The 26,436-nt window shown below is 35.4% G+C and overlaps 1 protein-coding gene across 1 annotated transcript in view; it reads right to left on the reverse strand.

Moving 5' to 3' along the window:
- Positions 1-26,436, reverse strand: part of LRCH1 (leucine rich repeats and calponin homology domain containing 1) — a 123,329-nt gene that overhangs the window by 29,642 nt on the left and 67,251 nt on the right. The window contains exons 3-11 of the mRNA XM_059824930.1: positions 24,364-24,490; positions 17,065-17,170; positions 16,441-16,577; positions 15,087-15,214; positions 13,008-13,071; positions 8,854-8,959; positions 7,217-7,329; positions 3,395-3,465; positions 2,256-2,342 (exon numbers count right to left, since the gene is read on the reverse strand). Of these exons, the coding sequence (XP_059680913.1) occupies positions 2,256-2,342; positions 3,395-3,465; positions 7,217-7,329; positions 8,854-8,959; positions 13,008-13,071; positions 15,087-15,214; positions 16,441-16,577; positions 17,065-17,170; positions 24,364-24,490 (939 nt within the window). The remainder of the gene's footprint in view (positions 1-2,255; positions 2,343-3,394; positions 3,466-7,216; positions 7,330-8,853; positions 8,960-13,007; positions 13,072-15,086; positions 15,215-16,440; positions 16,578-17,064; positions 17,171-24,363; positions 24,491-26,436) is intronic.

The following is a 26,436-nucleotide window of genomic DNA, read 5'->3' on the forward strand; positions in this document are numbered from 1 at the left end:
CGCACATAGGGTATGCAGATTTGAAACTGTGCAGAACACTAGGACAACAGTAACTGGACAAGTGTTTTAGAAGTTTAATAGTCATATCCATTAGTGAAAATAGCTCCAATTGATATGCTCTACACTGAATTATAGTCAGTGGATGTTAGGTGTGTCAGCATCACCCACTGTTTCAGCCTCTACCGTGGTTTCTTTTTCTAACTCCTAAACGGCCTTCAGTGTGACGTAAGGATAATTCTGGCTAGGCTTAGTTATTACAGCTAGGTTATCCTGACTAGGTGATTAGAGTTATACTGATGCACAAAGGAAACCTCTTCAGGGAAAGTTATAATTTTTGACATGCTTTAGGTTTAAGTTGAAAGCACATGAAAGCTTTTGTGCATCTTAAACTAAGGAGCAATGGAAGCATTTAAATTCCTTTGTGGATCTGGATAGAGACACAAAAACTATTCAGTATGAAAACCAAAATTTTCTCACACTACTTCATATAATGCAAATATATAACAATCTGCCATGTAATCCAGTAATTACAAAAGAAATGATGAGGAACCCATGGGAGGACAAAGTCTACAGCATCATTTGGCAAGTATTAGGCACTCAGGTGTATCTTACTGGGTAAGTCTGGATGTTAACATACAGGAGACATAGAAAAGCTCATCTAGCGCTTAGTAAATTAAAAGTAAATACTCATATTTTAAGGTTAGAAAAAGAAAGTGCAGCCACAAAAAACCCACCCACTATATAAAAAAACAGTAGAAAAATACAGACATGCATGACATGTTTAGCCATTTTTAAAAGCCGCATTTCAAATTTACTATAGCGTTAATAATGAAAGCACATCTGAATATGCATGGAGAAACAGGATAATTTTCTGTATTTTAATTTTTTAATTTAGTAAGAAAAACCAAATATGTAGGAAATATTGGGGCAATATTTGACAAAAAACAAAATGACAAAATTTGTAAGGCTAACAACTGAAGGTTTTTTTTAATGTCACTTTTTTCCAAACCAGACTTTTTCCTCTTTTAATTGCAACACTTCTCCAACAAAGTAATAAGCCTCACGTGAGGTGCAGAAGCAATGGTATGCTATCTCACAGAAACCACAGGAACTAAAAAGCCTTCCTAATTTGCATGACTTTTTATTAAGCAGAAATGCTTGTGATTCAAGTATTTAGTATATGATTCAAGAATTCAAGTATTCTCTATATGATTCAAAATGAAACCAGATAACTGTCTCTCTAGAAATACTAACAGGAGTGATTTTCTGTCCTAAAAAGTAGAAAGGTCTGCTAGGTGAAAAAGTGGTATCAAAACGGGCATTTAAACTAAAGAACAGTGTATTCGCAAGAAAAAACAGCTAGGGTGAACTGGCCAAGGGAGGAAGGAGAAACAAGGATACTTTAGGCTGGAAGTGACAAGGAGGTTTCTAGTCTTCAGAGAAATTAAGCTTTAAACCAGCTACCTCATAAAAGTAATGAAGAAAAATGAGTTACCTAGTTTTGAAATGAACTTATTCAATTTCTGAAGGTGGTCACAAAAAGAAAAGCAATAGTAAGCATCTGGACAGAACCACCTACACCACTCTTGTCAGTCCTTTTCAGTAGGACAAGCATTTATTTTCTTTTAAATACTTATTCTTTTGTTTAGTCACAGATCCAGAGTCATTCCACCTGACTTTAGTCACTTAAAACAGGCACCTAAACTGTAAAACCTTGCCTTCTGTAGTGAGGGGAGATCTAAATAACTTTCTCTAGCTGCCTCTTCCTCTTTCTCCTTTTGATTTCAGAGGGAGACTACAGTAACTCCATGACTAATTCAGGCACCTCCTTTATGTGCTCCATTGAGGTGGGATGGAGCTGAGCCAGAAGACATTCCCCAATAGCCACAGAATACACCAAGCATGAATAAGTAGAGTTTATAGTCCCTAGAAGAAATGTGACTATAGTAGATGAAACTTCAGAAAATCACAGCAGTGTACATGAAATGAATGGTTAAGAGGTGTCTTCACCTCTAAATTTAGGTTTCTTTTATACCTGAAATCCTTCTTAATTTACTGGCAATTTTGCCTAGATACTCAGAGAAATAATGCAAGTTTCCTTCTTAACTATCTAAGCGCCTCCAAAAAACATCAGTGTGCTAAGAAAGCGCTTCATAACTCCAGAGAACTTCAATTATCAGTTAAAAAAGAACTCTAAAGTCATTCACAAAAATCTTAAATACATTACATTAACACATCAGCTATTGTAAGCGTACCTGTTGGGATCCTGTAATAAATCTACTGCTTCTCTTAGTTGTTCTATCATTGCTATATCAATAGTTTGTTCTTCTGATAAATTTATTCTATAACAGAAAACAAAAGCATTCAAAAAAAAAGAGGTATAACAGCAATTATTAAGGATAGTCTGAATTTCAGTTTGTGAGCTCTATCTTCCAACTGGCATGCAAACACAGAGAGGAAAAAACAGCCTCTGCACACTACGTGCCGAATTTATGAAAAGATTTTCTTCTGAAAAAATTCTCCAGCACTTTGTTCTTAACAAAGCCCCCCAGCCTAATACATACATAAACAAATGTGATGAACTGAAACTTTCAGCATTCAACTAGACTGGCTTCTAAAATTGAAAATTTATTTACCAATATTTGACTCTCATTAACTGCACTCATCAAATGTATTGTTTTAACGCAAGTACTAAATACAATGATTCTTTTAATGGACCAGCATGCTTTATTTTGCTTTTCAACATTTGTAATTCTTCTTGGGGTTTAGAAACACAACCACCAGTTAGTTCTGCCAATAAGGCTCTTTCAGAAAAAAAAATTTTTTTCCTTCAAATTTTGTTTTTAAATTATATGGGACTCCACTGTTCTGAAGAGTGACAACTTCACCCTACAGTCATGCTAAATCCCCTTTTCTTATGCACTCTCCTCAGCAACTGATGTTCACTTGCTCTACTCTTGAATTAATGTCTATGAATTAATGATTGCTTCAGGCTTAAAATTATGACAAAAGAAGAAAAAAGATTGAGGGTTTTTGCCAATTAAAATACCTTTTTTTAAAACATAAATTTAGATCTTAGAAGTTTTGATAAAATCCTTTTTTACCAATGCCATTAACAGACTAAATATCAAAATACCTTATTAAAAAGCCTACACTCTACATCAGTAAAAATATTACAGCATTATTGGTGCATACAAGTTATTTAGTTGTAATATAACATCCACTTTATTCCACAATAATGTGTAAAACATTAAGCACACACATAAAACGCAGGACTGTGCTTCTGTCATGCCTCTAAGTCTACAAAATTATTAACTGATAAGGAAATGCCAGTTCTGGTCAATCTAATGAAATGACACAGCTAATTACTTATAGACACATAAAAAATACTTACATTTCGTCTGTTTGCCATTGTGTGTCCTCTTCTATTCTCAATAATTCATCATCACACTCTGCTGCTCTGCTCTGTAAGCAGACAAAGTGATATTGAGAACTGAACTTTGCAATTAAGTAGGCAGACAAATTTTGCTTTCAGACTCAGCTCTGACCTAATTTATGTAACAGTTTAAGGCAGCTAGTTGAAGCAATCCAACGCTTCTGCTCCACTCCTCACTCTACTGCCTTTTAAGATACTGATTACAAGATCTTCTATTCACTGTTCAGATTTTATTGAGGTCAATAGCCCTTACCCTCTTTTAACTGTAAGAAGAAAGTCAAGCAGCATGAGAATTCTTTATTCTATGTCCCAGATTTCATTTGTGCCTTTCTAGTGTATGCAAACAATGCTTCAATTAAGCATGACCCTAACTCTCCTCTTACTTGCTCTCCTCCCACAGCCAGATTCTAAATATGCAAGGAAATTCCAAATATGCAAACAGTAGCAATTATGTACTTTAACCATAATTATTAACAGGATTCCTACTTGACAATTTTAACAGACCTGAATACATTTTTTTTAAAAAACAAATCAGAACAAAAACTGCGCAGAACAATTCATATCAGTCAGCCGATTACTTTGGGTTTAAGGTAGGCATAAATCAGACACCCACTGTCCTACCTATAACTATGAAGTACTATTTATTAGAAAACTTGACTCTCTCTTTTATGGTTCCATTTGGTGCTTTGCAATTTTCTTTTCTATTTCATCTCACGTAGGCAGGAACACTTAAGTAGTTCAGCTGCCAGTAAAGACAGAAGCTCTCTGAATGGACGTGCATTTGTGCTAGCAGCAAATGAACAGCAGAAAAGAGAGGGGCTTATCCTCTTTTGTGTCATGTGTTTGGCACATCAGTTGCATCACACTGTACCAATAAATGCTATCCAACCCTGCCAGCTGTGTCACTGAAGAGTGTACCAGCTTCTCTAACATTCCCCAAAGATGGCCCATTACCCAGTAGAATGAATAAAGCCATTCTTTTTTCTTTTTTTTTCTCCTTACAGGAATGAAGTACGTGATTTTTCCTGTAAGAAGGGCACATATCATAAGATGACAAAAATGCAGCACTTATTCTAGAAGGTGATCCTCAGTCTCTGGTCATAATTATACAATAAGGTAAATAAACCCATATAAATTAGGACTAACATTTGAAAAATTACAAAATCCTCCAAGCCTAAGCTCCTCTTTTGCACTGCAAGTTGTATTGATTCTATGTATGGTTTGGTTAACCAGAATTTCAGTTTTAGAAGATCCCCACTGTCCCAAAAAGCATTCTAGTACATGACCAAATATAAACCAAAGAACACAGCAGACTTAGAGAAACGTGCACAAGAAGGAAAATGCTCTGAGTTCAAAATCCTCAGAATAAAATGCATGTACTACCTGCTCAAGTCACCAACTCCTGATCTCATTGCCATAATGTTAGAAGATATCACAATTAAAAGAAATAGAACTCCTCACTCTAGCAATATTCTTATACTGAAATTCAATAAAGTAACCTGTATTTTACTGAACCACTGTCTGCAACACATTCTTTCAGGTAATATTATCTTATTATGATAGAGGACATTCCCAAGGGAATAGTCTTCAAATGGTACACTACTTAAAATCAAGATGAAGTGAGAAGAACAAGGAAAGGAAATACAAAGTATATACATAACATAATGTACAGTCAGCTTCAGATGTGTGTGTACGCCTTTGTCAGGGGAGAATGAAAGTATTCCATCCCCTTTTACCTCATTCATTCACCTCAAATGTGTGCACTTGCTGAAAATTTGTATGCAGGAAACCTACGATCATTTCTTAATGTTTTAACTATCTAAAAATACTACTAATAACAACATTTTAACTATCTAAAAAAACCCTCTATCTTTTTTTAGTATATAAGTCACAAAAGAACAAGCCAATATAAGACAACCTGTACTGTCCTAAATATCCAGCAACTGTAATTAACTCTTCTTAATAATCAACACCACTGAATTCACATTTGCAAATAACAAAAAATAAGCAACGTGTATTTACTATGTAAATAAAGTTTTCTGACAACTACATGTCTTCAGGAACTATGAAAGGGAAAAGTTTGTTGGGTTTTTTTCCCCCTCTGTTTCTAAATGCTAGTTCTCTGTGCCTGCCACCTCAGAGACTCTGCAACTAGCTGAAGAAGATCTGCAAGAGTTTTGTTGCTAGAAAAAACAAAAAGGTTGCTCAGCTAAAGAGATCTTTTGCAGAACCAGAAGTCTGTTTCCAAGAAGCTGAAAGGTCGCATCCTTTCTCTTTCCACTATTACTTCCTAGCACATTTTTTCCTATAAGGGATGGAAGATAGAAGTGATACAACACCTCTTTGCACCTCTTAAGAATCTCCACAGAAGGAGAAAATGAGTCTAAAAATATCTATACTAGACAATCCCTTCTGGCCTATAAATCAAGAGGAGACATCACGTCCACAGGAATGCTACAAAACACTACTATTTCTCAAATATCTTTGCATTACAAAGGACTTAGCAAAAGCATCCAGCAAACAAATTTTCACAGAAAAAACCCACTTGCTCAAAAATTTCTCTAGAATCTTTCAAAAAATCCTCAGTCTACCTAACTACATTTAATTTATAAATTCCTCAGGCAGTTCTTGCTGTATAATAAAGTTAATTTCATGAGTTACCACACAATAGCAATCACTAATGATTCCTAGTACATTTCTATGGATTCTATTGCCGCTTTCTCAGACACGTATGTCTAGACATATTCCACTAAACCTAATGCCACAAATAGAAAAAAATGAGTAAATAACAATTCAAATGGGGAAAATACAACCTAAACAGACAAAAAGGCACAACAGAACAATTTCTAAAAGGTCATTCATTATGAAAAACACTTCAAAAAGAAAGCACATATCATAGTTCCCTGACAAGAAGGCACATGCCAGGAAGATGCCACATGACTGATAAGTACTCATTAACCATGACAGAAAGACAAGAGTAATACTTTCAAATGGATTAAGCAACTACCTATGACATGTATAACCAGCAATCCAGAGCACCAGTGTTCAGTAATGAATATCTTAAGGAAACCAAAGTGGCATTCAGACCTTTATATACAAAAAAGACTGATGGGTATATCAAAATTTCTTATTGTGGATAACCTGTGTTTTCTTACATACTTCATTATATACACACATATATATGTTTTGTTATACACACAAATATGCACACAATTATTCAAATGCACTTTCCTATCACCTATAGCATCTACAAAGTTCATAACAGAGTCAGTGTATACTCCCAAAATCCATGAAGAAAGCAAGTTGCCAAATTTTGTAAGAGGTAGGTTCCTAGAATAATAGATTTTATTTTAAATTTGATATCATTCATCTTTATAGATCTCTCAATTTCTACTATAATTTTAAAACATTTAAGAAGTATAATACCGTAACATTATTCCGTAACTTTAGCCACCACAGCTAACACTGAAAGTCTTCTTGCATTTTACTAATGTCAGAAATGCAAAAATTGCTCAATTCAAAGTATAAAGCAAATCATACAGAACATACTTGCCACTTTTTCTTACATATACTAGAAAGTTATGGGTAAATTGACGTCCTAGATTAATTATAATCACTTTAAACCTACCTGCTTATTTTTGCCTTCTGTATCTTTTATGACAATGAATACCAATGCGGTCTCTTATTCATTAAAATGTCTGCAGTTTGTCATTCCTCTTTGCTTTATAATTATGAAATAGTGACAACATTTCCCCCCATCTAAAATTGTCACAAACTTGCCTTAATGTAACTCATAAATTCAGTAGTAAGAGTATCCGATTCATCAAACTGGTTTCCTGTTTCTCTTGACTTATCATTGACAATCAAGTGAGAAGATCCCTGATGGAATTCCACTAATAACAACAATAAAAAAAGATAGAAGAATGATTTCTGGTTCAGCTTAACATTTGTTACTCAAGATAATTTAAGTATATTAAATTATGGAGCTCAAAACCAAATAAAGTTTAAATTCGAAGCATATTAAAAAGTTCAAACAATTTAAGACTTTTGCAGTTCAATGAATGATGCCAATTCATTTCAAAGTTATAATAAATCAATACCCTGGGCTCACATAGTGTAGATCAGAAGCACCAAAACAGGCATTGATAGAGTCAGTTTTGCACTACACTAAGTATGTCTTGCCAGTACCGGTACAAGAACACAGCTGGACAGTTGCAGAGTATTTAAAGACATTCAGGTGTCTCAGCCAGTGACTTGCAGTTTAATGGAACTTCAGAGTTGTCATGCTGTAACAAATACTCAAACTCTTAGCAGAACTCAAACAAAATGATTCAGATCCTATGCCAATCTCTTGCTTACACATACTGCACTTCCAGGGGTATGAGGCAGTAATAATTTTCTCCTCTGTTTGAAGTGGTCTGATCCTAGAACTTACCCTCTCCTGTGTGCTAATAAACACTGTAGGATGTAATGCTCTTACTATCTCACTTTACATTCTTCTAAATTCTGATGAGTATCTCAAATGAAGTTCATTTAATCTATTATATAACACTGGGAAAAGGCTGGTGATCTCCTATTTATGTGGTTTCCATACGCAACTCACTGACTTCATCCCGCCATTTATCATTAGTATGTGGCAGACCTTGGAGAGACATTGTTTATCAGTATGTAGATATAATTTAGAAAAACATGTTACTTTAATAAAACTTAGATAAAATTACACCTTCTCTCAAAATCTGAAGAGATTTATTTCTTCCAGAGGTAATGCTGACTTTGATTAGCTTTATATATGCTTTAAGTCCAATTAAGAAATGGACTCTGCTTTTGTACATTATTAACTCAGAATCTGAGTTAGCATTTGATAAAAGTTATTACCCGTTGATATTACCGGTTGGGAAGCATGGTTTAAACTGACTCTCACTTTTCTTCCCCCAGTCGGAACCAGAACTTATTAACTCTTGAGATGAGGTGGAACGAGTTCGTTGGAAGTGCTATGGAAAATTACTATAAACACCTCAATTCAGCATAGTTAAAAATGTTTTAAGTAGCACACTTTTTTTTTTTTCTTTTCTTTTTTACGTGGCTGCATATGCATGCTCAAAGCCTTTTGGGTAGGTAGGCATATATTACAAAAAAATTAAAACATGTAGGATAGTGAAAATACCTGTTGTTCAACTAGAATATCAGCAAGAAAAATCAATTTAATAAGGTATTTATCCAGTGCAAAATTAAACACTGAAAATTCCAAGGAAAAATAGAAGTAAATAAAATGGATCTAATTTAAACATGATGTTTGTAGACTCCTGGAATATTGATGCTTGTTGGGCTCTGATTTTTGCAAACTGAATTTACAGTCGTATATAGAATTATCGATAGAATTTCCCTGTATTTAACTTCCACTATTTTTGCATTCCAACCTTTTCTTGAGTTAGCATGGTGACCTGAATCTTCCTTAACAACCTGATCTTCTTCCACGATGTCCGACATTGGAACATTAAAGCTGACAGTATCTTCATCAGATGGCTAAGAAGAAATAAGAAAAACAATGGTTTCAGATTAAAGCAAGACTGATAAAAACATACATATTAAGAAGAGTGCTCACTAAAGAGTGGGGAAACTAATATAGTAGAGGATACCAGAGCATCTAACATGACCAAATCCTGTTGTAGGAAGCTATAGTCATGCTGAATACATCCTCATAGGAGGCTTGCCAAGCAGCACAATTCATCCGTCTTCTTTTCCTATCCTCCTCACTGCACTAGCCCTCTCCCTGCAGTGACACCGTTGCACTGTGCTGCTCTCTTTGTGCTTTCCTGGGACAGCTGAAAATAGAGGCTCCTTGTAGCCACCAGTGTGTAGAAAAACTAAGCCTCGTATCACAGTCCTTTCTTCTTTCCCTCCAAGACTTTGGTTTAATGCCTAAAGCAAGCAAGACGAACTTTGTAGGCCGAGGCAATATCTTTTAATAGATTAACTGGTAGAGGTGAAAAAAAAGCATAAACTCTCAAGCACACTAGCTTTTCTTCATTGACTTAGAAGCGCATCCATTTTTTTCAGCTGTACAAGTTGGTACACTAAAACACATTACTTTTATCTACAAGCTTATCCAGTCTATGACTTTACAGACAGTGGTTACACAAAGAAGCGCTGACACACTAGCCTTCACTTCTGTCCCATGCCACTAGGGCTCTGCTGTTCTGCAGGACCGGCAGTGACCTGCTCACATTCTCTCCTGGGGTGAACTACAGCAAAACCACAGTTTGCAGAAAAGGCCAAGTTTTTATTCTCGCTCTCCTGAGATAGAGAGCTTACCACTACAATAGTCTCTCAGAGCTTTGCAAATGTATTTCCCAACAAACCCACTGGTGTTGCTCATTCTTTAGATGCTCTGTGTTTAGGTAACTCACTACTCTGTGCACACATATTCCATACATGTATTCTGTAATTATAACTGCTATAATACATATATAGTAGTTTGTTCCATATCCTTTAAGAACATATGTTTTTAAGGAAATGGTTAATTCCCTGTTTATCAGTTCAGCCCATTGTAACACAAAATCTGCAATGCAATGGGAGATTGTTACATACAACCAGTTATTCAACTCCACAGACGTTAGCTTCTAGTAAAATTATGCCATTCTTGCTACCTTTGTATGTTCATATTCCATGTAGAAAATATTTTTTTAAAATCCTGAAGCTAAGGTTTGTGATAAGGGATGGAGCAAATAATTTTGCTCTTAAAAAACTGTATGAAGTATACATGTGGTTATTCCTATTTGCCAAGAATACCACAGACTTAACACATTTTGTAAATGTGGACCACCATAAATGTTCTTCTTTATGAATAAACTGCATGTTATTAAGTCTATGAATTCACTGGCTGTATTCTTCTGCTTAAATAGAAAAAATTCAAAAAGATGTTCAGGGACTTGGTAAAGCCTTATCAAAATGATGAAGCTTATAATGAAGTGAACTAACACGGCAGTACTGTTCCTGTTTTTCAATTTTAATTTTTAAAATAAATTTTATTTTAAAATGAAACAAATTAGTATCTCAAACAGAAAATAAGCAAAGCACACTCCAAGTATTCTAAGCATAAAAGTCACTAGCTCCTTTAGACCTGAAACAACAATCCAACAGCTTTAAAAAAAAAAGACAGACATGTACAGCATATATTCATTCAGACAACCAAGTTCCTTCTCTTTCTCTCAGGCTGTGTGTCATGTGACATTTAAGCACTAAATTTAGTTATTCTAGATCTAAGATTTATGTTTTGGTAATTTTGCAACTATAATTTGAAAATATTACAGCAAAATGTTCTTATATGCATTATTACAAGTTCTTAATACTAAGGCAAGATTTTTTTTTCTCAACAGAGTAACACACACAGCTTTTAGGAAAATATTTTGGAGTGTTGGTGTAAAAAAAAAAAAAAGCCATTCAATTTGGAAACAGAAAATCATTCCTTTAACAGGCTGTGTCTCACTTTCAGGGTCTACAGAATACTGCAATTGATTTTCCAGGTGCTTCCTGCCAGTATACTATGAAATAGAAACTATCCAAAGTAGCTTGCAATAATACAAAAGTATTGCTCCTTCATAGGTGAAATACTGTATCTCACTTCCTTTGTCCACAGTTTTATTTTTATTCAGCTAATAAGAGAAGACGACAATAGACATATAAGAATCAAAAATACAGGATGTAGAGTCCGATTTTCATTTTAAATACCTAACATTATTCCAACACTGAATTCAGATGATGCATTTTGAAAGAAGCTTCATATACATTCTTGACGGTACTAAAGCATCACTCTTATGGGTAATGAAGCAGGGACATCATCTGGATCTTAATGAGTACGCTGTTGCTCTAATGAATTTTAACTAAGGAAAAAACAAGTCCAAAGGGAGGTGGAAAATGAATCAAAATACTACTCTGTTCCTAAAAGATGAGGTACATGAGTGCACTATCTTAAAGCAAAATTTGCCTTCAAATTGCCATGATCAATTTTACAGCAACACTACAAGATGTCTTTCACATGAAATGTCCAGTATGACTATAGCTCTGAAGAATTGACCCTGTAATGGCCCTACCAACAAGCCAGACAGAAATACATAAATTGTTCATTTCATTAAGTACTTCTTCCTCTGTGTATGGCCCCAAAGCTAATTAGTAAGCTTCCTAAAAAATACATTAGTATTCAAACAAGGGATTCATTTAAGTTACCATTTTTAAGTTACACAAATGCAAAATGACCTTGTAGTATTTTCTGTAAAAGAGCTGAAACTCAACAGCCACTAGCCTTCAGACTAAACTGTAGTTTGTTTTTATATGTCTGATGTATTTATAAAAAACGTCCAAAAGGCATTTTAATGATCACTTTATGACTGATCACTTAATTTTTATCTAATGTTTGGTATGTAGATTTCTGATTGTAATTAACATATGTGAGTCTGTATCACAACATGCTAATATTTCTTGCACAATTCTCATGTGTAACACGGGTATTAAAGGCCGTCTCAGAAGGAAAACTGAGTGGTGAATTTACTACCAAATACATTTGGGTTTCCTGATCTCAGCATCTATTTTCTCCTTAATAGTAGAGCAGTAGTTAGGCAGGGATGGAATGAGTAAATAGTTCTCATAAAAAGCCTTTGTGCTAATAAAAATGTATTGGTTCACTGTTGGTTGTCTTTAAAACAATTTTTTGCAGCATTCCAATTGCTACATTTTGATTACAGGAAAGATGATCTATTTACTAAAGGTGTTATTTATAGCTAAAGAGGAAATTCTGGAATAACAGTTTCATGAACAAGCTAACTCAGCTTCAGGAAGTGTAAGAATGGCAAAACAGTTTGTAAGTGTCTCTGAATGGACTGCATGCTCTTAAAACTAGAGAGAAACCATTAAAAGTCTGGCTAGAAATCACGATAATTCTGCTTCATTTCCATCTAGCAAGAAACTTGCCCAAATACTTGGAAATCTCTGTGGTTTGTTTTTTTTAAGTGCTTTAAGTGCTTTTTTGAGCATGTGAACACATTAAGATCTGCAGACTTTGTGAAGTTCCTACACTACAGCAAACTGCTATAACCACAACACCACAGAACACACCAGGACTGGGCACACTGAACTCCTGTTAATTCCCAACAGGAAAGAGTCATCAGTCAGAGAGAAAAAGAAGCGAGAAGCCGCCTGGCATGTAACTTCATTGGAAAGAGCAGACTTTCCAAAAAAAGAGAGGTTCTCATTCTCTAGATTATGTAAACTGTCCGAAAACTGTAGTGAATTTTCATTACTGGTAGCTTTGTTGACCATTTGTAAGCAAGTATCTCACTGCCCTCTCCAGAAAGTGCACAGACAAAAAAAAAAACACCACCAACAACCCCCCAAAACACCCAAACCCCTGGTGTCTGCTTTTATCTTTGTTTTAGCCATTTTTTAGTGAGCAGTTCATGCCAAGGATGTGGTTGCACAGTTTTGATGGCTAAAAACATATTCACATTGTTACCCAACTTAAAATATAGTCAAAATATGGGTGCGAAGGGAAGCTGGACACAAAATTCAGGCAACTTACCTCTGTTGCTGACAAACGTTTATCGCCATTATCACTACCAACACCTGAATCTGAGTCCTTTTTACTTGGGTAGATGTCATCAATGCTAGATGTGAATAAAAAAACCCAACACACAATAAAACTATCATAGCATTTACCCTTAGAATTCTGTCCTGGTTTCACTTAAATCAAAGCAAAATTCCAACCAGCTTTAATGGTAGAGGGTGAAATAGCCTAGTATGGTTAAAAACTACACATTTGCAGTCTGGTGATAGTAAAATAGACCAGATGATATGGCTGGTTAGCCTAACAATTAACGAAAACAACAGAAATAATCTGCTATAAAGCTTGCTTTTGTCTATACATTAGGTAAAAATGTTTAGTTACTAGCTAAGTAGCACAGGAGTCTGACTGAAGTCAATTAGCCATGGGAAAAGCAACTAAACTAGTTGAACTCAAACTGGTGTCAACTGATTTAATTATAACCATTGATGCATTAAAAATGAACTGATATTTCCCTGCGGCTTGGAGTAGTTATTAACACAGAAACCTTCTTTTGGTGCTTTAAAATAGACTTCGAAATTTAGGTTTTTAAGAAAACAACTATAATAATGGCAACTGCTCTCTCTTCTGGTTTCATTACCTAGTATGACCTCTACTCATTTTAAAGTACACTATTAGATGCAATACACTCATCACCAAATGAGTGCCTTATCCTCTCATTTGCAATCCTGAAAGCTATAATCCTGAATTCTGATTGACACAGTGATTTAAAAAAAGAACTTTATCAGTCTTCACATGAATAAGATATCTGATTAATCCTAATCTTAAATTATCTCTTGTCAGTAAACACTAAGGATTTTGTGTAGAAACTGCATATAGAAATCCTAACCAGGTTATGCTTTTTCTTTAGAAGTGTGAAGTTATTATCTAAAATAAAAACTTGGTAATTATTATGTGATAGAGCATTAGGCTGTTAGTTACCAACTGGTATCTACTCTGTACTATCCTCTTACCCTAACCTATATGATTCTATATGACCAAAATGTCATACAGGACAGGACATTCCCATCAATTTTCTTATATACTAAAAGAACAAAACAGAAAACCAGTAAGTGTTTCCCAAATGGAAAACTTACTCTTCATCCTGGATTCTTACCACTTTTGGCATTTATCTGACAGAAATCCACAAAGGTGTCTCCAAACATACATGGAGGAAAACAATTTGCTTGAAACCTTATCTAGATGACTGACAGAGAGAGTCCATAACAGTTCTTTTTTTTTTTCCAGGGTGTCAGCAGCAACATCTGTATTTTTATTCCCATCAACACTTCTTTTTTATTGAGTACTTCTCTCCAAATATAAAGCATCATCATACTTCATCTGATTGGCTATATTATACTTCCCATGCTAATGAAGAAAGAGCTGGCTAAAAATTGATTTCCAATTAGCTATAGAGATTCTCATAAAAAAGGAGCTGCTTCGTATCTAGTTCCTGTCCTTAAACCACCATACAAGATGACATTTCCTAGATGTTTGATGTAAGACATTAAAAATTTTGTCTTTCATTTTGCTAACAAATTAGCACATTTCACTTTAAAAGGGTCTCAACATTCATGCAGTTATCTTTGCTGGATGGACAAGCCTCTGGATTAATAAAAAAGCTTAAAACAACTAAGCAACAAACATATAACAACATATAAATCACAAAAAAACACAAAAAATTAAAACTTATTTAATATGTTAAGAGATTTACAAGAAAGTTCCAACACTTAATGATACTATCATCTCAATTATTTTCAATATACTCCAGTAGTCTACTAGTAAGAGGTTAGATTTAAACTAAGGTTCATGTCTAAGCTCTTTCCTAATGTACTGCTAACTTTAAGCAGAACTGATGGTTAAAAATATTTTGTTCTAAACTTCTATAGGGATTTCACTAGAATAAAATATATTAAAGCAAAACAAATCTGTTCAAAAAAGTACACTGTAAACAGCATCTAAACAAATGAAAGTCTGGAAGCTAAAGATACATTTATATTTATTTCACTTTGTTCCTAAGTGTTATGTGAAAAAATTAAGTGAGATTTTCATACATACCTCTCTTCCACGGGTTGTGGTAAATGCTGTTGTTCTATGGCGTTAAGATACAGTGAGTCTGCTGTTTTAATCTGACAGGCCTGTACAGTCAGATATTTGAATATATGCACCTTACCCTTTGTACAAATCTGTTAGACAAGAAAAAAAAGTTTGGTTTATAACTAGAATGAAAGAAATAATTTATTCCAAATGTTACTTAGCACAAAACTCCCTGAAAACCAACTCATATTGTCACAATAGAGATCACGTAAAGAAAAATTAATTTTATTCTTCTTTTTAAATTACTAAGAACTATTTCAATTACCCAAATCAACTATTTGTGCGTACTAGTATAAATACCCTCAGAGAGTAAGACAGAAAATGAAAAAAGAATGTCTTCTACTTAAAAAAATCCAAATGAGCTTTTCACTCAAAAAGAATTACAATAAAATATATCATATGGCCTATTACTAGCTGTAAATTGAATAGTTATTTTCCAAAATTAGTCAATAATGACATTTAATTAATCAGCATGTCTTTTATACTCTTAGCCACATTGTTTTTACTAGTGTCCAAGCATCTTTATGATGCATTTCACCTGCATTTTAGAATTTTTTTTTCTTTAACTGCCCACTTCTAGCTCAAGTGCTTGCTGAAACTTGCTCTGTATTTCAGTTTAGTAACAGCATCATCATTGGTTATGAAAAGTAATTCTCCAATGCAATAAGAACTCTCAAGTATTTCAACAGCTGTTGATCTAGAATGATTGTAGCTTTCAGAGATGTAGTTTGAACCTACTGTCCAGTAAGTCAACAACAACGAAATTGTCCTTAAGCAGCAAGCACAGGTTCCATTCATTTATTATCATGATTTCTCAGCATGGCCTACAGTTCAGAACAGGAGTTTGATTTCTTTGTGTATTGCAATCTACAAACTTACACTATAAAATAAATTTCACATGGATTACGTTCTAGACCATCTGCGTATTTTTTAATTTAATAGTAAATCACTGTGGAACCTTCTAGACCTGGGTTCTTCTTAACAGAGAGAAAATTTATCCAGAAAGTTTCTCAATTCTTTTTTTCAAAATTATATACATATTCCAACATTAAGTTTCATATGCAGACAGGAATGACAAAAATAAGCAGGTAGCTAACAGAATGGAAAACTTCTAGACGCATGTTGTGTGTGTGGTGTACAGACTCATACACAGAACTTAGGATATTTTCTGTGTCTTATTTATATATCAACAACTAACGTCTGTGATGACTGAAGTTCAGAAACCTGCAATTACAGAAGGTGACATTTTATAAGCTATAATTTGTTCTCGTCCACCCAATATTAAGGCACACTTTAAATGACAGATGTTACTTACTTGTGCTGGTGGAGACTGCAAAGGATTGTTCTCAAGCAGTAATACTTGTAAGTGCACCATCTTTCTAAAACAAATTGGAATCACAAGCACTTTATTGCAGGAAAAGTCGAACTTTACCAAGGGAAGCTGTACTAGTTCTATAAGTAACAAAAAAGAGAGAAGGTGTTATATCTGTATGTATTTTTGCCATAAAATAATAAAATGTTTCTGAATAAACCTCCTTTTGCATTCAGGAAAAATACAAACTTGGGCAGGAATATGATCAACGTTTACTCCATTCTATACCAGGAAATGAAAAGAGTGTTATTGTTACACAAGTGACAATAAATTTTAAAAGAAACACTTTGACCTTTTTCCTGAAACTCAGCTGACAGTTCCCATACTATATTCACAGGTAAGTACTTAAAAGATGCCTAGAATCATAAAGATAATTCATTAAAAAACCTCACATGCTGTTATTTACTGAGTACCACTGAACGTTATATTCTGCAAACTCAAATGGAAAAAATTTGAACACGAAGTACTACTTTTTAATCATATTCACTCACATGATTAAAAAATACTTTCAAAATGCTAATAAAAGGACCTACCATAAAGGTATTAGGATTTTTTGTTTGTTTTTACCTTGGGGTAAAACTTCGAGGTAATTTCTTCTGACATTCAGTTCTTTTAAAGATTTCAGCTGGCCTATCTGCTGTGGTAAAGCTGTGATTTCATTACAGCTGACATCCTACAGCAAAACAGTAATAATAGAAATAATGAACTTTTGGCTCCTAAATGTTAAATAATACAGGTGTGAAATTGTAGCTAATTTGCTATTACTGTTGTAACATTTTATTAACCTGAAAACATGCAATCATCTATGTCCTGTATTCACAATGCAAAACTAGATACATGAGAAAATTTTTACACATTACTTAAAACCCAGAGTGAATTCTTATTTGGTGAACAAGTTAATTTTGAAAGTTGATTTAATTTCTATAGAAACATTCTAAACCATTTGCTTAAGATGTTCTACCTTTTTGTTCTTAACTTTCATTCATATGAAGAACTCAGTACCATGATTATATAACCAAATATGTTTGGATGAAATGTCAAACTGCCACTGTGTGGATCTGATTTTTTAAAAAGGTTCTTGTTCTTCTGGAGGGAATACTTAAGCAAAATAAAAAAAAAGAAGAAAGCAGGAAAACAGCAATAGCATTCTGTAATGATGCTCAGGAAAGGTTTATATTTTATTATCACATAGTAGGCCATAATAAAATAGGACACGTCTTGTTTAGTATTATACAGATATTCAACATATTATTGTAAAAGGTACTTCTGAACTGCCTAGACAGGTTCTACGTAGGTTTGATATTGATGATTAAATACAACTGGTTTAATAATCTGGATGAAATTGGAACCCATCCTCATTTCAGCATCCCTAAAGGAGTAACTGCTGTAAAGTTGAGTTCAAAGTATAGGATCTGGCTATACTAAGCATAATTTCAAGGAACAAGTTTATATACAGTAGTATTACTGTAATAATAACACTATTGCTAACAAGAAACTGCTACAAATGTGCACTAAAGATTAACTTCGTGGATTAAGTCCGTCTAAAATGAGACAGTTTTCAGATGCTAGCTATCATTTTTGCTGCCAAACGGTCTATACTCAATGTGAAATCAAAAGGACATTGAAACCTCTGCTTACATCCCAGGCAACCTGTAAATTTGAGCAATATCTTGATTATGCTTCCATTTCTGCATTAAAAAAAGGAAACGGTATTTCATAGTATAAGCACTAAGTGGGATAATGCCAAACTTTCCTGAATAGCCAATGGAATACTTTTAGGACGTTCACTCCTACTCTCTTGATTGTTTCAAATGGATTTTTATAGTAACTGGGAACTCTTAGGCTACAAAGTTTCTAAAGTCAGTCAGACTTCCAAGCCATTTCTTCGAAGATAGTTGTTTTAATACAGGTCAAAACCTTTACATTAACCCTCTATCTTCAAGCCTAAAAACTAGTTAACAAAAAATGATAGTAAAAGCAAAATGTGATCTGATAATGGTGCTCAATGTATCGGACAAGTTTCTCCTCATAACAGAATCTCACTGCTGCCAAAGCTTCCTTCCCTTGTCAAAACAGAGTCAGGAAATCGTTTTAGCTTTTAGATGAGGAAATTTAAAATCCCAGTTAATGAGTGCATCTTTTGCCCAAGTTGCCACATAGTATGGTTAATTGCACTGTTCCCAGATCATTTCTTTTTAAAGCTTTACTGTCCTATTTTTAATTTACAGTCTTTAAACAACTTCATAATTAGATACCCAATTTCTAGAGCACGGAATTTAAATTTCAAGTCACCTTGTGGCAGAGAAACTCTAGACCAAGTGTGCTTATACACACACATCAGAACAAGTCAGGGAAAGGGACAGAATTTTAAAGGGGGGGGGGGGAAGTCTGGCAGTGTGTAGCCTCAAAAACAAAGCCCACTTACAATCTTTCAAAACATCCTCAATAAGACTGATCTGTTGTGACAGCATGTCAGCATTCACAAGATCTCTAGAGACAGTAGTATCCTTTATCCTACTAAACACTGCAATCCAACTTTTTTTTATTACTTTGTTTGACTAGCTGTGGAAAACAAAGACCTATAACATTATTTCCAGTAATACTTACGCTTTTGACTATTATTAGACTTCATGAGTCTGTACATGATAGAGACAGTGCTATCTTTCCCATTACTGTGGTAGTAATGGAAGAAATACTATCCAAGTCAAATGCCTATGGTTTTCAGGCTAATAAATTTTTAAAGGAACTAGATAACCAGCAGTTTGGAACTTCACTTCACGGACATCTGCAGACAACTGAAGTCAAGTCCAAACACCTACTCAAGTTCCAGGGGCTAGTGTTTGCTGAAGGTCAGACTTCTTGAATTAATTGTATTTCATCCTGCCATGCCAACACAGACACAGTTTCCCAAGATTAGAGAAATGTAAGGCATATTTAAATTTAACATTAATTTCTGTAGCATGAAGCTCAATGGCGTGAAAACAAATAAAAATCATCAGCATTTTTCTTTTGTTTATGGTAAAGTTTAGATGGTCTTAAACCAATAAAATTCAGCATAATATAAACATAAAACCAAATATGGTACTCTGGCTCCATATTAACATATTTATTGACACACATGAGTTTATCCAAACCATCCAAATTGAGGTAAACGTCTTCCTTACATCCATTTTAAAACTTGGGACTCCTTACTGAGCTGTTAATCCTGAAAAGTGCATGGATTCTGTCAGAGTTTGTGACATACAAGCCATACTGAATGGTAAAAAGAAATTACGCAATGAATGAGCACATGGATCCTTTTAGGTAACAGAAGGCAGGAGCTCCCCCTTGGTCAGGCTGCTGGCCCAGATTAAATGAATGAGGTGAAGGACCTAAATCCCTGCTCAGAGATTTTAAAGGCTTTCAATGTGAGATGGGAGTGACCCAGAGATGGAGAAAGCCATTCTCTGGAGAAGGCAGAAGTGGAATACTGCCTGACAGGATGGAGAACAGAATTTTACTGTACATCTGCTAGTTTTGGGTGCAACCAATGAGTCATCTCTGCCCAATTATTTTTCTTTGATGGAAAGTAAGGTTCAGATTATCTTTACACCAGTTTTGCACTCATCCTTCTGGCTGACAGTAGAGGTATGATCGAGTTCCGCAGCTGCAAATAGAAGTAAGTTTCCCAACCAAGTTTTGCAAATAATTTTAATATATCCTGCAGGGAGAATAATTTATATGTTATTTTGATGCTTGTAAGATAGCTGTCAGATCTATATAACCCAGAACCCTAAAATTTAAAAGAATACCTGGAAATTTACTGCATGTAATATCTAAGCCATTCTATGACACAAGTAAATATGTAAGTGTAACAGGAAAAGAATCGCCTATCTCATTTTGGAGGAGAGAGGGAAGAAAGTAGTTAGTTGGAAAGATCTGACCTAATTTGCAGTAAACTATGCTTGTATCATTCAAGAGTGACTACAGAGGTAAAATTTGTTTCAAAAAGTTAGATAACAACCAAAAAAAAAAAAATCCATTTGTTACATACACACAGAGCTTACTGCAGGAAGCCTGTGAAAAGCTGTAAAACACTTTGAAAACATGAGGGTGCTTGGCAAAGTCCTAGTAATACAAGAACTGAATGCAGTCAGGTGGCATCTGTCACTTCTCAGGACCAATCCCCTGGGACAGCTCAGCACCAGCACTGCATATGTCCCAAAACAACAACATGCCCTGCCAGAGGGCTGGGTAGTGGTGTCACTTGAAGGCCACATGCTGTTCAGGCTGGCATTGCTCTCACACAGCTGAATGTTTTCTGCAACAACTGCAGCATGACTTAATCTTTTTTTTTTCCCTTTTTTTTTTTTTTTACTCATTTTAGAACAATGATCACTATTATCTAAACTACATTATATTATATGTACCAACACCAATACTGGCTCTCAATCCTACCACTATTTGCTTCTCTCAGTACATCACAGTTTAGTCATTCCCAGCTAAATAATGCAACTCATTTCACTGGAAATGTACCAAATGTTTATGGTGGCGTCAAACTAAGTAATCAGGTCATCTGAACAGAACCATGCCCAATTGAACAAAAACTTGTTATTCACCTTCCCCCCCCGCCCTTCTAATCACAAAGAAGTAGCATCAGCCCTTCTCCACTTTCACATTCTTCTAGGCTACTGAAGTGACATGTTGCTACAGCGTCTCATTTGAAATATTTTTAGAGCAGGAATTGTTGTGTTCTTCATTACAGAGTAACACTGAAATTATACTGTAACTGGAAGACAATATGAAAATCCAGTATTCCAGAAGTTAATTTAAACATATGATTTGTTTAATAAAACCAAACAAACCCTATCTTCTTTGAGTATAATCTACATTGATTTTCAAGCTTGTAAGTTGACACTTGTAACTTTTCAAAATTCTAAAATACGGATAAAGGCTACTATTAAGCTAAGTACAAACTCTTACTAACAAATGAAACACTTCCAGCATCAGCAAGGCTAGTTCACCTTACTGGGATAGTTCAAACTTGAAATTGGAGGGGAAATTAGATATGAAAATACTTCAGCAGCTCTTTACTGAAAAGACTATCACAGACCTCAGTTAATACAAATAGAACGGGTGATTTTGACCAGACAGAATCAGGCCAAGTCTTTCAATTATTTCACAAGCACCCCACCACTAAGCTAGGCTACATTTAAACTAGAAGCAATCAAGAGCTAACAGGTTCCAATCTTTGTTTATTATCTATTCACTCATCCTAACCCCTAAATTAGGATGTGTTTAGTACTGTTCAACTTTAATTATGTATAAAACTGGAACCGTAATATTTTATTGAATCTATTTTAAGCACAACAGAACCAATGCTATAGCCTAACACATTTTTTTGAAGGTTAATTAAATCAAAACCATTTCAGTAATCTAATTAAACCCATCACACACACAAAAAAATTAACTATTTGATAAGACAAATTAATAATACTCACCAAACAAACCAAAACAAACTTGGTAGTCTTTAGCTCAGGTATAACCCAGAAAGGAAAAGCTAACTGCCCACCAATCCTCACCAACAGCCACATCAGTTGTAATAAATAATAATAGTAAGCCTGATAACACAGGATGCTGTAACAAAAAGAATACTAGAAGGAAAAAAGCCCCACAGTTTCCACTTCACTCTGCAAATGAAGAGCCAGTAGCAGGACTGGGGCCTAAAGCAAGGTCAGCTCAATTTCTGTAACATAATTTAGTAGAGAAACTACCATTATAAAAATAGTAATATGATAAGCAGGCACTTTCAGATACCGAAAAGATGTGCAAGATAAATGCAGTCAATGAAGATACCAATAGTTGGTAAAAAAGTTCAAATACCATTGTTTTACCATACATAAATTAGCAGTGTGAAAATGTAGTTTATTTGTCAATTTGTATCTGAAGAGGTCATTGGGTTTGCATGGCAAGGTTTTGGTAGCAGGGCAGGCTACATGGGTGGCTTCTGTGAGAAGCTGCTAGAAGTGTCCCCTATGTCCGATAGAGCCAATGCCAGCCGGCTCCAAGACGGACCCACTGCTGGCCAAGGCACAGCCAATCAGCGACGGTGGTAGTGCCTCTGTGATAACATAGTTAAGAAAAGGGAAAACCAACTGCGCAGCAGCAGCCAGGGAAGAGAGGAGTGAGAATACGTGAGAGAAACAGCTCTGCAGACACCAAGGTCAGTGAAGAAGGAGGGGGAGGAGGTGCTCCAGACACCAGAGCAGAGATTCCCCTGCAGCCCCTGGTGAAGACCATGGTGAGGCAGGCTGTGCCCCTGCAGCCCATGGAGGTCCACGGTGGAGCAGATATCCACCTGCAGCCCGTGGAGGACCCCATGCTGGAGCAGGTGGATGCCTGAAGGAGGCTGGGACACCACGGAGAGCCTGCACTGGAGCAGGCTCCTGGCAGGACCTGTGGACCCGTGGAGAGAGGAGCCCACGCTGGAGCAGGTTTGCTGGCAGGACTTACGACCCCGCGGGGGACACACGCTGGAGCAGTCTGTTCCTGAAGGACTGCGCCCCGTGGAAAGGACCCATGCTGGAGCAGTTGGTGAAGAACTGTAGCCCATGGGAAGGACCCATGTTGGAGAAGTTTGTGGAGAACTGTCTCCCGTGGGAGGGACTCAATGCTGCAGCAGGGGAAGTGTGTGAGGAGGAAGGAGTGGCAGAAACAATGTGTGATGAACTGACCGCAACCCCCATTCCCCGTCCCTCTGTGCTGCTCAGTGAGAGGAGGCAGAGAAAAATCGGGAGTGAAGTTGAGCCTGGGAAGAAGGGAGGGGTGGGGGGAAGGTGTTTTTAAGATTTTGTTTTATTTCTCATTATCCTACTCTGATTTTGATTGGTAATAAATTAAAATAATTTCCCCAAGTCGAGTCTGTTTTGCCGGTAACGGTAATGGTGAGTGATCTCGCTGACCTTATCTCAACCCATGAGCCTTTCGTTATATTTTCTCTCCCCTGTCCAGCTGAGGAAGGGGAGTGATAGAGCGGCTTTGGTAGGCACCTGGCATCTAGCTAGGGTCAATCCACCACAGTTGAACAGAAACAATCAGAAGACATAATGCATATGCTACGGAGAATTTAGAATCTCACCCTACAGTACACAAAAGAGGAAGATAAAGGGAGAGAAAAGGAAGCATTCTCTTATACACATTTTCCACTTACAAACTTTAGAAGAACATTTGCAATTAAATTAATTTTAAGTTAAGGTACCAAATAATTTTTGCCTTTTCAGATTGTCATTTATTAGACAATATATTATAGATTATCTACTGCTTGCAGAAACAGTAGTCATGTGGACAGCTTTGAAAACAGGAGTAATATAATCATTTTGCAAATCTGTTTAGATGGATGTTCCAGGAAAGGAAGGTTGTATGACAAAAATAGTGAGATAAAATGAAAATAAACTGAGAAGACCAGTATCACTAGTGGAATGCAATGTGGTAAGCAGATAGTAATAACAGAGAGAAAGGAAGCAGAAGGGGAGGGTGCTACAGCAGGGGATACAGGTTTGCAGAGCCTGATGCCAGAACTACAGACTTGAGACAGCAAAACAGTGAGCCAGTGCAGGCGGTGAGTCAAACTGGTAAAGATTATGAACTTAGAAACTGAGTTTTGAATGACCCAAGGGCAGTGATGTTGTTTAGAAGTGTCCTGAAGAACATAAAGGAAACTCTTATTGTGTTACTACCCAACATACCTGAGAAGTTCAAGAGTTAATTTTTTAACCTGCATTATAGTACCAGACATTTGTTCAAATATATTTGCAAAGTAAATTTTACTGTTTCTACTTAAATACAAACAAATTCAAAATAAAAAATAAAAAAAGAACAGTAACATACCAGTTCCATTAACTGTTTTAGCTGACCTATCTCTTCTGGAAGGGAACCTAGCTTATTGTTGCTTGCAATTAAGACTTTTAGAGGAAGACCACACAGGCAAGCTGGCAAAGAAGAAAGCTGATTTCGACTGCAACAAAACAAAAAACCCAACAATTAAAAACACCAGTGACATTGTACTGTATACTCACATAAAGTCTGAGAGTTGTAGAATTCCTTCATTTTGATGGGTCAGATTTTATGCAGAGAAAAATTAAATTTTTGAATAGCAATCATTAAGAAAACAGTTGCACATCAAAAATTTATGCATTATTGACTAACCAGTATTGTGGAATATTATCACTCTGGAAAAAATGCATTATATCAGTTTAATAATATTGTGGTAAGTCTGGTTGCCACCTAGAACAGCTATTTCCCTTCCTAATGAATACATGAAAGTCAACTGAGACAGTATTTTGCAAGTATTTAAACATTCCTATGGTTTTATGTGGCAGTCTTTTGGTCCAACTGAAAGACAAATAAATAAATTACAAATAGAACAGTTATTTTCTCAATTATTTTAACGCATGCTTATAGTTGAAGACTACTTGGTACTTGTTGTTCTATGATTCTACAGTATTAATCCAGGTAAATACAGTGAAAAAGCCTGTGACCATCAATGGTTCATTTCTTTCCAAGAATCGTATTGAGCCTTTCTACCTCTGTATCTTACATTTTCCTAAAACTGATAAAACAATTTTAAGTGACCAACATGTGCCATTTTATTCTTCATACCGTATATCTGGGGAAAAAAAAAGGCAAGCAGAAGATTTTCATGAAGAGGCATTGCAAGGAAAGGCAAAATTTGGTAGAAAAACTTTCAAAATATTTAGGTTCTCATTCTAGTAACAATTACTGAAGAAACTAGAATTTAAAGATGACAAATGCCATGACCTTTTGCGACCTCCAGGTGATTAAAAATATTAATTTCTTGTGATTTGTGGATCAATTCCCAAAAGAAACTTTAAGGTCAACAGAATAACATATTAACTACTGTCTTTCCTGGAATATTTGAAGGTTTTCTTAAAATACAGCTTTTTCTTTTTTTATGGGTATTAACTTGTAGGAAAACAATGAACAGTAACCTAAAGTGGCACCCCAGTAAGAACCATTTTAGTTAGCTTCTGCATGACTGTTAAGTATTCAGAGAACAAATATGCAAGACTGAACTCTGAAAACAGACAGCAAAATTGTCCTGTGTAATTTCAGTAAGAGTTGCAACATTGAATTGAAACAAAAGGAAACAAAAATCAAAATTCCACAAGTCTCAAAACATTTCTTCTTCAACTGCCAATCCAGTGGTCTGCTACAAAACTGCATATAAAGACGTATATTTATGCTCCACACAACAGTCTCAAAACATTTTACAAAACAAAGTATCATCATATCTCTGTTACACAGGCTGGGAGACAGACAGGTATCAAATAACAAACCCAAGGATATTAAAAATGAGAAATCCAACTACTAACCAGAAGTAGTTGAAAAAAAAAGAATCAGTGCTTATTGTGGAGTCAGGATTCTCAATTCTAGTGTCTTTACAGAAGACCAAGACATAACTTATTCTAAAAAATAAGTAGAAATAATTTTAAGTTCTAAAGAACTCAAATCGAGGAAGCCTAGAATCTAAAAATGTTACACTATGCAGCAGATCAGACACCAAAAAAAAAATTAAGTAAAAATCATTTTTGAGTTCTATAGAACTTAGAAGCAACCCACTAAGAGACAAGGAACAGCATGTAACCAGGGCAAGTGAGTAATAAATCATCATTAGTTTAAAAGGAATTTCTTTAAATAAAACATGAACAGTATCCACTAAGGTCCAAAGACTACGTATATCTCTTGGCATCACTTTCTAATTTTATTTAACATATGGGCTCTGCTGGTAAGAGGCAGAAAAATACTCATTTTAAATCTATAATATTCTTTAGCAAGTCAAGGATATCTTTAATTCTTCTACAGACTGCTTACTGTGTTAAACTAACACCGGGGAAGGGCACATCCAAGTGAACGGGAAATTTTAAACTGAGGGAAATGACC

This window comes from Gavia stellata, chromosome 1, assembly GCF_030936135.1.
Source record: "Gavia stellata isolate bGavSte3 chromosome 1, bGavSte3.hap2, whole genome shotgun sequence".
Classification (NCBI taxonomy): domain Eukaryota; kingdom Metazoa; phylum Chordata; class Aves; order Gaviiformes; family Gaviidae; genus Gavia; species Gavia stellata.